Source organism: Mercenaria mercenaria, chromosome 13 (assembly GCF_021730395.1).
Source record: "Mercenaria mercenaria strain notata chromosome 13, MADL_Memer_1, whole genome shotgun sequence".
Taxonomy (NCBI): Eukaryota; Metazoa; Mollusca; class Bivalvia; order Venerida; family Veneridae; genus Mercenaria; species Mercenaria mercenaria.
In genome coordinates, this window is record NC_069373.1 from 79,931,969 (window position 1) to 79,945,875 (window position 13,907).

At 36.9% G+C, this 13,907-nt stretch overlaps 1 protein-coding gene across 2 annotated transcripts; it reads left to right on the plus strand.

Annotated features, from left to right (window-relative positions):
- Positions 1-298: 298 nt before the first annotated feature.
- LOC123528929 (acid phosphatase type 7-like) lies at positions 299-13,475 on the plus strand. Of its 2 annotated transcripts, none has more exons than XM_045309007.2 (2): positions 299-418; positions 5,142-13,475. In XM_045309007.2, the coding sequence occupies exon 2, from the start codon at positions 5,192-5,194 to the stop codon at positions 6,836-6,838; it is 1,647 nt and encodes a 548-aa protein (XP_045164942.1). In that variant the 5' UTR covers positions 299-418; positions 5,142-5,191; the 3' UTR covers positions 6,839-13,475. The 2 variants fall into 2 exon arrangements, with proteins under 2 accessions (XP_045164942.1, XP_045164941.1); XM_045309006.2 differs by having other exon boundaries at positions 314-422.
- Positions 13,476-13,907: the final 432 nt, after the last annotated feature.

Here is a 13,907-nt window from a genome sequence, read left to right on the forward strand (position 1 = left end):
TATAACATCAAGGACAGTGTGAACCTTCAGTGCTTCACATCTGACCTAGACTCGCATATGTACTCGAATGTCATCATCCTGTTTTTATTTTTAACAAAGCTGTACATATTACTGCTCTTACTCTCTTAACACATGCATATCATGTATCATGTAACATAGCAACATGTTTTTAATAACTGCCCCGACCTCCCAGTTATGATCAGAAATTGATTGTTGGGAGTATCCCCGTAGATGTAGATGTAGATGTACTATCTGGCAATTGTTGGAGACGGCGACGAACATATTAATTCAATCGTTTATACCTTATAAATATGGCTGACGCGAATACTTCCGTCAGTCGTAGTTGTGGATAAAGACGATTTTCTCCAAGATGAAAACAGAAAGCAAGACATTTCACAATTGATTTGACAGAATATAAGCAAGTAATTTCAATATTCTTCCTTTAAATTCTTCTGGTGTCACTGAATTTGAATACGGGCATGTTAGAAAGTGGTATAGTAATCGGACATCAAATACGGATAGTGCCAGTAGTGGTACGGATCCGTACCGCTAGAATCTGATTCTAGAAGTACAAATCTGTACCTCTAGACAAACCAGTTAAGGGTTGTCTCAGGGTATATTCCAACTAATTTGACGCGATCCTAGGAATATTGAGAAAATTTTTTCATATGGGCAATATCCCCACTCGCGTCAAACACTCGAAAGACCAAAATAGTTGAAGCAACTTCCGATGAAATTTTCATCGCTGCTGACGCTTTACATGATATAGGTTTAATTAAATGCCAGTTATTTCATAAATTGGCCATAAATTCAGATAAAACTTGCATGTGTGGAAAGGGGATTCAATTACTCATTGATTTATGTAAAAATTATCAAATGACATCCAAAATTACGAATTTTCTGCTGATTTAAACCTATGTATATACTGTACAGGATTAACCTTTACCGTGTACAGTATGCCAATATGCGCAAGGGATAAAACCAATAACTTTACACGACCGTGTACTGTGATTTATCCTCCATTATTTTGGTCCTTCAAAGTGTTGACGTTTAGATTGCCCCGTCACAAGTATAAAACAATCTGAGCGTCGAATTATTTTGACTGTCTCGGGGAACTGACCTCCTTCAATATGCGCAAGTGATAAAACCAATAACTTTACACGATCATGTACTGTGATTTATCCTCCATCATTTTGGTCCTTCAAAGTGTTGACGTTTAGATTGCCCCGTCACAAATATAAAACTGAACGTCGATTTATTTTGACTATCTCGGGGTACTGACCTCCTTTTATCATGTCTTGTGTCCATTTCATCGAATTTTAGCTGAAGTATTCAAAGAATATTCTGAGCTATTCTACTCACCCTGGTGTCGGCGTCAAGTCTTAGTTAAAAATTTGCATGCAAATATGTGTATCTATCATTTAAAGGTATATAGCTTTAAAACTTAATTTTTTTTTTCTACGTCAATTACCAACTTCACTGTGTCAAGTCCAGTAACTCTGACATACATGTATTTTTTCCAAATTATATTCCCTGTTCCCTGGTTAAACTTAGAAAATCCTGTTAAAGTTTTGCATGCAAGTTACTATCTCCAAAACTAATGCAGATATTGAAACTTCACATGTGTCTTTGGGGTTATAAAACTAGAGGATAGCATCAAGTCCCATAACTATGACATGTGTATGCATTTGACCAAATTATCGGATAAACCTCTTCTTTGCTTTATATGGTAAACCATTCAATAAAATTGGCTCACCAACAAAGATGATGTGTTTTCTGTCTTCTGCACGTTTCACTGCCTCGTCCTCAAACAAAACCGAAATGGAGTCTGCAAACATTAACACAAAAGTTTGCACACCATGAGGGTTTTGAAAAAAATAGTTGTCAAAATACGACTGGTTGTTTTTCGAAAACAGCAAGATGAAATGCTCGCCTTGTGTTAATACACACCAAAGCAATCCATTTGTATCGAGCTGCGAAAATTTTCGCAACACTACACTTACTTCAAATGTCATCAAAGTTCCACCAGTCACTCAGATGCACTCAGAGTGTTAAAACTGCAGTTTGATTTACGAAAAAGTGTAGATGTACGTGTATTTCTTTTTGTTCTATACAGGGCAAGTTGACTAATAAAAACATAGTGTTTTCGTAAAACAAAGTAAACATGAAGGGGTCATTATGACCCACTGTCAAAATTTCTAAGGGAAAACCCAGGGGATGGCACCAGTTCCAGTAAAATGGGGAAAATGTGTCGTAAATTAAAGATTTAGGGAAAAAGAAATTGGTGCAGTGTAACTAATAGCAGTGGATGGGGCAGTAGGTGTGATAATGAAGCGGGTTGGGATGAAATTTTGTGCTGATAGTGAAAATATTTGGTGTTAGCCTTACTTCTTCAAGTTTAATATCACGCTGTCCCGAAATGTCCTGTTATTTGGACTAATTTGGTGTGTAAATCGCAACATGAAGACTGACCCGAGGCATACGGAATTAGATATCTCTGATTTTTTATTGGCAAATCACCGATAAATTGCTATTCAGTTCAATCAGTATGTCAATTTTAACATGTTTTATTTCAGAAATACAAAAAGTCTACATTCGCATCGGCCATATCCTAATATTTCTCAATGCTCGGGTGAGTTATTGTGATCGCTTGATGTCGGTCGTCTGTTCACACTTAGCTTGTGTATGCAAAAGAGGCTGCATTTTTTACTTGATTTTCATGAAATTTGCTCAGAATTATTGCCTTGATGAAATCTTGTGTATGCAATAGGGGCTGCCTTTTTCACTGGATGTTCATGGAATTTGATCAAAATGTTTGTCTTGATGAACTCTAGGTCAAGTTTGAATATTGGTCATCTAGGGTCAAAAACTAGGTCACTCGGTCAAATCAAAGAAAAACTTTGTGTATGCAATAGGGGCTGCATTTTTCACTGGATCTTCATGAAATTTGATCAGAATGTTTGTCTTGAGGAAAATCTAGGTCAGATTTTAATATAGGACCAGAGTCATCTCAGGGGCTGCATTTTTCACTGGATATTTATGAAATTTAATCAGAATGATTGCTTTGATGAAGTCTAGGTCAGGTTTGATTAGTATTCATCTGGGGTCAAAAAACAAGGTCACCCAGTCAATTCAAAGAAAAACCTTGTGCATGCATTAGGGGTTGCATTTTTCACTGGATATTCATGAAATTTGATCAGATTGTTTGTCTTGATGAAATCTAGGTCAAGTTTGAATGTAGGTCATCCTGTCTGTTTCTTACTTTAAAAAATACAGAAAAAAATTGAGAATAGTTTCTTTAGTCACACTTTCAGCAAGATTATTCCAGTGTTAAGCGAACTAGGACCTCTTGCGTCCTCTTGTTTTTGGGTGAAAGGTAAAGGTCACATGGACCTGATCATTGAAAACTATTTCTGCACGGTAACTTGAGAATCATTTCATCAAGAACCTTCAAATTTGATAGCATGATTGGGTTTAATGTTCAAAATCAAAATAGAAGATCCCTATTATTTTAGGGGCCATTAAGTCAAAGGTCAAGGTAGCAGTGCCTGAACCTAGAAAATAGTTTCCATCCAGTAACTTGAGAACAACTTGACCCAATATCTTCAAACTGATTTCATGATATGGCTTATGAGGTTAAAGACCCCTAGTGTTTTAGCTCACCTGAGCAGTGCTCCTGAAGGTGAATTATTGTGATAGCTCGATGTCCATTGTCTGTCAACATTTAGCATGTGTATGCAATAGAGGCTGTATTTTTCAATTGATCCTCATTAAATTTGGTCAGAATGATTGCCTTGATGAAATCTAGGTCAAGTTCAAAAATGGGTCATCTGGGGTCAAAAACTAGGTCGTTAGGTCAAATAAAAGAAAAACCTTGTGTATGCAAGAGAGACTGCATATTACACTGGATCTTCATGAAATTTGATCACCATGTTTGTCTGGATAAAATTTAGTTCAGTTGGAAAACGGGTCATCTGGGGTCAAAAACTGGGTCACTAGGACAAATAAAAGAAAAACCTTGTGTATGCAGTAGGGATTGCATTTTACACTGGATCTTCATGAAATCTAACCCTAACCCTAACCCTTTGTCTGGATGAAATCTATATCAAGTTTTAATATGGGTCATCTGGGATCAAACTCTAGGTCACCCGGTCAAATCAAAGAAAAACCATGTGTACGCAAAAGGGGCTGCATTTTACACTGGATATTCATAAAATTTTAGTCAGAATGGTTGCCTTGATGAAATCTAGGTTAAGTTCGAATATGGATAATCTGGGGTAAAAAACTAGGTAGCTAGGTCAAATCAAAGAAAAACCTTGTGTATGCAATAGGGACTGCATTTTACACTGGATCTTCATGAAATTTGATCAGAATGTTTGTCTGGATGAAATCTAGGTCAGGTTAAGATATGGGTCATATTGGGTCAAAAACTAGGTAACCTGGTCAAATCTAAGAAATACCTTGACTATGCAAAAGGCGTCGCATTTTAAGCAGGATGTTCATTAAATTTGATCAAGCTGTTCTCAGGTGAGCGACTTAGGACCATTTGGTCCTCTTGTTTGGGTTAGTAGGTTAAAGGTCAAGCTCGTAGTGATCATGGAACTGAAAATGGGACAAGCTATCATGGGGAGACATATGTGTTTTACAAACAGCTCTTGTTAACAAAGGGAAAATCATTTATTTTCCTCCTCATGTGGTTATTGAAGGGTGTTAAAAATAATTTTAAAAGATATAATTATGGCTTACTTCAGCAATAATTTTGATGCTGTGAAAACATAAATGACATGGGTTTTTTTTTTCAACACTATATGACGTAAAGTTTTATTTTCATAAGTTTAAGAAAATAAACAAATAAAACACATTTGGTTTATTTTCGCACTTATATAAGGTTATTTTTGTCATTAATATCAGTGCTGTTCTAACATAAATGGCATTTTCCCAGTATTACTTACTGGGCAGGGCATTATGATAAAACCTGATTTTTATTGCCACCCTTGTTCTCAGCATTTTATCTTGTCATTACCCTTGCAGGGTTTAAACTTGAGACATGCCGTTTAAATGTATGTCCCATTGAAAAGACTTTATGATAGTTTTGTATTTCTTAATAGGGGAAACATTATATTCACTATTCTTTCTTTCAGTGAACAGACACTGAATCTACTGGACAAAAACGAAGAAACTGCTGGAAAAGATGGTTTTAAGCAACATCTATAGTTGCCATGGTTACATATGTCTTGCCTTCGTATTATCTGTTGGATGTCTGTATACCTCAGCTGCAGATACAGCTGCAGATACAGGACCAAAGGTAGTGCTGCAAGCAAATCGTGAGAATTTGAAAGTGTCCCCGGCCAGTCTTAAACCGCAACAGGTACATATTAGTCTTGGAGACACTGCAACAGACATGACTATAATGTGGGCAACTAGAGTCCATGACATTTCTGTCGTGGAGTATCATACTGGTGATAGGCAGAAAGCCATTAAAGTTGAAGGGGAGACAATAAAACTGGACACTACCAATGAAGATGGAGCAAAATACTTGCATAGAGTTTGTCTGCATGGTCTTCAACCGCAGACAAAATATTTCTACAATGTTCATGGAGAGAGTATGGATACTTTAAGTGATCAATTTAGTTTCACGATGCCACCGGTTCTTGCTGGAAATACACATTCTTTTATGGTGTATGGTGATCTAGGTACTGAAACTCATGATATGCAGTTCCTGTTACAAGAGGCTCTAAATGAAAAATATGAGGCCGTGTTCCATGTGGGGGATATTGCATATGACTTGAATAAAGGACAGGGACAAATTGGTGATAAGTTTTTGCAAAAGATAGAAAAAGTTGCTGCCAGAACGCCATACATGACAGTGCCAGGGGATCACGAGAGAAATGATGAATTCCTGCACTACCGTTACAGATTTTCAATGCCAAATTTGCCTTGGCCAATGCCATCAGACAATTTGTGGTACAGCATTGATATTGGACCTATTCATTTTGTGTTGTATTCAACAGAAGTGTTCTTTTATGATGAAGTTAATATTGAGGAAATGCTTCAGTGGTTAAAAACCGATTTAGATAAGGCAAACACCCAGCGATCAGCAAGACCATGGATAATAGCTATGGGTCACAGACCAATGTATTGCTCTATTGATAAAAATGATGAGGATTGTAAACGTGATAACTCATTAGTCAGGACATCGTTAGAAGATTTGTTTTATGCTGAAGGTGTTGATTTGGTCATCTCTGGTCATGAACACTACTATGAACGAACTTGGCCGGTATATAACAAGAGAGCTATACAGTATAATTACAGGGAGCCTGCAGCACCAGTACATATCACCATAGGAACGCTTGGTTCGGTATACGAGTCAGACAAAAGTACAAATGTTGGCGGACAGTGGTCAGCCTTTGTCTTATCAGAAACAGGGAAGGAGTCGTTTGGACGCTTAAAAGTTTTCAATGCAACACATCTTCACTGGGAAGTGCGAGAATGTGCAAATAATAAACTTGTTGATCAAATTTGGATCATCCAGCCTTATCATAGACCTTTCAATCTACCGAGAGTGTTCATTCCAAACCCTCTGGGAGAAATGGGTGACAAGTGGTTGCAGAATGAAAATTCATTCGGACTTGAATCATTCCTTGGATTAAGTGGGTCACACTATGGTGATGACTATCAAACAAAACTCACAGTGCTTGTTTGTGTGTTTGTGATTTGTTTGCTTGGTTTAATGCTACGTAAAAAAGTGCTGGGATTTATCCGACTGTGTTGTTTGAAACAAGAACCCTGTAATAAACTAAAGGCCGTAGTGCATAATAACGTAGGAGCTAATGTGTAGAAAAAATATACTGGTAATAAGTGGCTAGCAGCCTGGTTCTTGTTACAGATTATGCAGTGTGGAGCATTATGGGTATGCACTAAGTATTTGTGTTTACAGTTTCCTGTTAATTTATTCAATGTTCTGGATGTAGGGGCATATTATTATTTTCTGTATGATTATTGAAGTATGAACACATAATCATGATACTAGTTATAATATGGTAGTGTAATGTTAGGTGTGATATTAATTACTGTGTAAGTGCATAATTTTGTGATATTGAAATGTTTGCAAATGAGAAATACTTGCTCAGTCAAAGTCATGCAGTGCTGCGATGTAATCTGAGCCTTGACATACTCAATAGTTCACCCAAAGAAATTGTGTTTCTTCTAGTATATAGAAAATATGTAGACATTCTTATTAAGAAATAGTTAATAGACTAAATCAGAACTGTGTTTTAATATATTTAAACATGGTAAAGTGATAATGCACCTGCGGAAATATTCCGCCAGTGAGTGAATTGTTTTATGTGGTATAAAACTGATTCAGTGTTTAGATATATTAAAACATGGTTCTGCTATATATCTTAAAGGATTCTTAAATCCCTATTATGTAAAAAAGTGAATGAAAAAAGCAGGCACTATCCCCTGGCACATTTGTATTACACAGAAGGTCAACAGGACTGTAATATTAAAAAACAGTCAAGAGATTACAGGTCTCGCAGAATCACCTAGGAGTATGAATTATTCTGTGTACCTAATAGTAATACTATACTGAACAGCAAAAGAAACTATTCAGATGTATAACTGGGGTATTTTTTGATAAAAAACTTAAATCTATAAATTTCACTTGTTCTCTTCATTCCACATTAGTAACTGTCATTACACTTGAAGAACATCACGTGTTAAATTTAAAAAATTAATCAACTGTGAAGTCAGTAGTCCCACAATAGCCGTTTTGCTCAAAATTCATGTGCGTGTGTAATTAATGATTTCTTTGTGAAATTTTATTGTCATTGGAAACACTGATGATTGGCTCACTTGAAAAACAGCATAAAGTTAAAAAAATATTGTTGGTTGCATCGCATGACTGAATCAAATTCAGCGCGAGCGCGCAATTGGGATATTACAATGCAACAGACGTGCAGAAGATAATAACCTTTTAAATGGCTATTGTTGGACTACTGACTTCACGGTTGATTGATTTTTAGCTTACCTGAGCCAGAAGCTTTTGTGACCGCTCAATGTCCGTCGTTAGTCGTCCGTCGTGCGTCCGTCAACAATTTGTAAAAAAATCTTCTTTTTGAAAACCACTGGGCAGAATTACATCAAACTTCACAGGAATAATCCTTGGGTGGTCCCCTTTCAAAATTGTTCAAAGAATTGAATTCCATGCAGAACTCTGGTTGCCATGGGAACCGAAAGGAAAAACTTTAAAAATCTTCTTGTCCAAAACCACAGGGCCTAGGGCTTTGGTATCTGGTGTGTAGCATCATCTAGTGGTCCTCTACCAAAATTGTTCAAATTATCCCCCTAGGGTCAAATATGGCCCCGCCCCGGGGGTCACTTGGTTTATATAGACTTATATAGGGAAAACTTTGAAAATCTTCTTGCACAAAACCACATGGCCTAGGGCTTTGATATTTGGTATGTAGCATCATCTAGTGGTCCTCTACCAAGATTGTTCAAATTATCCCCCTAGGGTCAAATATGGCCCTGCCCCAGGGGTCACATGGTTTATATAGACTTATATAGGGAAAACTTTGAAAATCTTCTTGTACAAAACCACATGGCCTAGGGCTTTGATATTTGGTATGTAGCATCATCTAGTGGTCCTTTACCAAGATTGTTCAAATTATCCCCCTAGGGTCAAATGTGGACCCGCCCGGGGGTCCCAAGTTTCACATAGACTTACATAGGAAAAAAAGTTTTAAAGTCTTCTTGTCTGAAACCACAACACTTAGACCTTTGATATTTGGTTTGTAGCATTGTCTTATGGTCCTCAGCCAAAATTGTTCAAATTGTACCCCTGGGATGAAAAGAGGCCCTGCCCTGGGGGTCCCAAGTTTTATATAGACTTATATAGGAAAAAGCTTTAAAAATCTTCTTGTCTGACCTAGGCTTTTGATATTTGGTATGATGCATTGTCTAGTAGTCCTCTACCAAAATTGTTCAAATTATGCCCCTGGGGTTAAAAGAGGCTCCACCCTGGGGTCACTTAGTTATTATGTGAGTTATATAGGAAAAATACATAAAAAATCATTCGATCCTATTTCCAAGACTGTTTAATTATAATTACCTGTTGACCCCAAGTAATATGATGTCACTTGACTGTGACCTTGACCAACTGACCTACTTTCTTGTTTTTTAACATACAGCCTTGAAATTTTGATGACATACACAGTTTGCACACAAATCGTGAAACTGAATTTCTTTGACCATGAATGTGACCTACTGACTTTCTTAATATTTTATCATCTGTTTGACATTTGAAACATGTAGCTCATATTACTCAAGTGAGCGATCCAGGGTCATCATGACCCTCTTGTTTAAATTTAACACGTGAATTTCTTCATGTGTAATGCGGTACAAAGGAACAAGTCAAATTTAAAGATTTAAGTTTTTTATTAAAAGATATCCCACTTATGCATCTGGATAGTTTCTTTTGTTGTTCAGTATAGAATCAGAGCATGTAAAGTAAGTGTAAAACCATTCTGTTGTATCTTTTTGATAAAGATAAAAAACGTGATTTTTTTCATGGGATATATTTGTTCAATTATTCATGACAGCAAACTTATTCATTACATTAAAGTCTCGCAAATATTTTACACATGCAGTTAGTCTGTTTTCAATGTTTAGGAATTTCTGATGACACAAGTATGCAGTCATGTATCTTCTCTAACTTGTTCTTTAACTATATCCTTGTACTGGGATACATTGTGTTTGCTATTAAAGATGTAACATTGTTTAGTTGGCAGTTTACATACTTGTCTACACAGGAATGAATGCCTTAGTATATTTTTGTGTTATGACTTCAAATGACATATAACATGATACATTCATCTAGTAAATTATTTATTTTATAAAATACGAAAAAGTTAAAAACAATTTTGAAAGGATTATTACAAATTAGGAAATAAAGTGAAATTTAGACCTTTCACAATGGTGAAATTTTTATGTGATAGATTATAAAGGCATGCTTGTGTTTAGTTGTTTAAGACCAGTAACTCAAACTGGAAGTGATTAAGTATTTTTAGCTCAACTATTCAAAGAATAGTCTGAGCTATTCTACTCACCCTGGTATCGGTGTCGGCATCACACCTTGGTGAAAGTTTTGCATGCACACGTACATTTTTATAGCTATCATTTTAAGGCATTTTAATAGCTTTGAAATATTTTTTTTCTTTTTCTAGGTCACAGGATCAAGTCCCATAACTCTGACATGTATTTTGGGCAAATTATGTCCCCTTTTGAACTTAAAAAAGCCTGTTAAAGTTTTGCATACAAGTTACTATCTCAAAAACTAATGCAAATTCACACGTTTCTTTGGGTTTATAAAACTAGGTCTTAGCATCAACTGAGGCATGTAGTTTGCAGATTTATGTCCCCTTTTGAACTTAAAAACTTCTGATTTCTCTAAAATTAATGCAGATACTGGATTGAAACTCTATAGATATTTTAACATTCAGGGTAATATTCCTTCTTCTGGGACAACAGTTCGAACAGTTGTCAGCATGTCTTACGGACAGCTCTTGTTAATTTTGGAAACACTGAGGAAAAAATCATCTTAAAGAAGTAATTATATTGATAAAAAGTGAAAAATGGAAGAAAGAAATATGTCAGACCACATTATACCAATATGCACACCAAAAATTTCAATTTTATAATTTACAAAACATAGTACCTAGTTTTTAGCTCACCTGAGCCAAAGGCTCAGAGTGAGCTATTGTGATTGCTCACCGTCCGGCGTCCGGCCATACTTCCCTTTAAATAACACCTCCTTAACCATCTGGCTAAATTTGATGAAACTTCACAGGGATGTTCCTTGGATGGTCTTCTTTAAAAAATATTCAAAGAATTTAATTCCATGCAGAACCCTGGTTGCCATGGGAACCGAAAGGAAAATCTTTAAAAAATCTTCTTGTCCAAACCCACAGGTCATAGGGCTTTGATATTTGGTATGTAGCATCCTCTAGTGGTCCTCTACCAAGACTGTTCAAATTATCCCCCTAAGGTCAAATATGGCCCCGCTCCGGGGGTCACATGGTTTATATAGACTTATATAGGGAAAAACTTTGAAAATCTTCTTGTCCAAAACCACAGGGCTAAGGGCTTTGATATTTGGTATGTAGCATCATCTAGTGGTCCTCTACAAAGAATATTCAAACATCTCCTTAGGGTCAAATATGGCCCCGCCCTGGGGGTCACATGGTTTATATACATGTAGACTTATATACGGAAAATCTTCTTGTCATAAACCACAGGGCCTAGGGCTTTGATGTTTAGTATGTAGTATCATCTAGCGGTCCTCTACCAAGATTTTTAAAATTATCCCCCTAGGCTCAAATTTGGCCGACACCCTTGGGATCACATGCTTTATATAGACTTTATAATAGGGAAAAACTTTGAAGATCTTCTTGTCCAAAACCACAGGTCCTAGGGCTTTGATATTTGATTTGTAGCATCATCTAGTGGTCTTCTACCAAGAATGTTCAAATTATCCCCTTAGGGTCAAATATGGCCCCACCCTGGGGGGGGGTCACATGGTTTATATAGACTTATATAGGGAAAAACTTTGAAAATCTTCTTGTCCAAAACCACAGGGCTAAGGGCTTTGATATTTGGTATGTAGCATCATCTAGTGGTCCTCTACAAAGAATATTCAAACATCTCCTTAGGGTCAAATATGGCCCCGCACTGGGGGTCACATGGTTTATATACATGTAGACTTATATATGGAAAATCTTCTTGTCATAAACCACAGGGCCTAGGGCTTTGATGTTTAGTATGTAGTATCATCTAGTGGTCCTCTACCAAGATTTTTAAAATTATCCCCCAGGCTCAAATTTGGCCGACACCCTTGGGATCTCTAGGGATTCCCCCCCCCCCCCCCCACCCCCCACTGCCAACAACAATTTTTTTATTATTTGGATCAATTTTTATTTTTAGCTCGCCTAGCCACAAAGTGCTAAGGTGAGCTTTTGTGGTCACCCTGTGTCCGTCGTCGTCTGTTCGTCCGTCGTCAACAATTTGACTGTTAACACTCTGGATGGCAAAATTTTGACCTAATCTTAATGAAACTTGGTCAGAATGTTACCCTCAATAAAATCTTGGACGAGTTCGATATTGGGTCATCTGGGGTCAAAAACTAGGTCACCAGGTCAAATCAAAGGAAAAGCTTGTTAACACTCTAGAGGTCACAATTTTAGGCCAATCTTAATGAAACTTGGTCAGATTGTTACCCTCAATAAAACCTTGGACGAGTTCGATATTGGGTAATCTGGGGTCAAAAACTAGGTCACCAGGTCAGATCAAAGGAAAAGCTTGTTAACAATGTAGAGGTCACATTTACGACTATATCTTCATGAAACTTGGTCAGAGTGTTAATCTTGATGATCTAAAGGTCCAGTTTGAATCTGGGTCATGTAGGTCAAAAACTAGGTCACTTGGTCAGATCAAAGGAAAAGCTAGTTTACACTCTAGAGGCCACATTTATGACCATATCTTAATGAAACTTGGTCAGAATGTTAATCTTGATAATCCATAGGTCAAGTTCAAATCTGGGTCAGGTGGGGTCAAAAACTAGGTCACCAGGTTAAATCAAAGGAAAAGTTTGTTAACACTGGAGAGGTCACAATTTTGGCCCAATCTTAATGAAACTTGGTCAGCATGTTGCCTCAATAAAATCTTGGACGAGTTCGATATTGGATCATCTGGGGTCAAAAACTAGGTCACCAGGTCAAATCAAAGGAAAAGCTTGTTAACACTGTAGAGGTCACATTTATGACTATATCTTCATGAAACTTGGTCAGAATGTTAATCATGATGATCTCAAGGTCCGATTTGTATGTGGGTCATGTAGGATCAAAAACTAGGTCACTAGGTCAAATCAAAGGAAAAGCTTGTTAACACTGTAGAGGTCACATTTATGACTATATCTTCATGAAACTTGGTCAGAATGTTAATCATGATGATCTCAAGGTCTGGTTTGTATCTGGGTCATGTAGGGTCAAAAACTAGGTCACTAGGTCAAATCTAAGGAAAAGCTAGTTAACACTAGAGGCCACATTTATGACCATATCTAAATGAAACTTGGTCGGAATTTTAATCTTGATGATCCATAGGTAAAGTTGAAATCTGGGTCAGGTGGGATAAAAACTATGTCACCAGGTTAAATCAAAGGAAACGCTTCTTAACACTCTAGAGGTCACAATTTTTGCCCAATCTTTATGAAACTTGGTCAGAATGTTACCCTCATTAAATCTTGGACGAATTTGATATTGGGTCATCTGGGGTCAAAAACTAGGTCACCAGGTCAAATCAAAGGAAAAGCTTGTTAACACTGTAGTGGCCACATTTATGACCATATCTTAATGAAACTTGGTCAGAATGTTAATCTTGATGATCTGTAGGTCAAGTTTAAATCTGGGTCAGGTGGGGGTCAAAAACTAGGTCACTAGGTCAAATCAAAGGAAAAGCTTGTTAACACTCTAGAGGCCACATTTATGACTGTATCTTCATGAAACTTAATCAGAATGTTAATCTTGATGATCTTTAGGTCAAGTTTGAATCTGGGTCATGTGGGGTCAAAAACTAGGTCACCAGTTCAAATCAAAGGAAAAGCTAGTTAACACTTTAGAGGCTACATTTATGATCATATCTTAATGAAACTTGGTCAGAATGTTGATCTTGATGAACTTTAGGTCAATAGGTCAGGTGAGCGTTACAGGGCCTTTATGACCCTCTTGTTTATTATCAACATGTAAAGTTTTGTACCCTCACCGGGTCACCACCCATTCTCCCCCCACCCCCCACACACACAGACAATTTTTTTTTCATTCCTTTGCCGATAAAGTTTGTAATATTTGAGT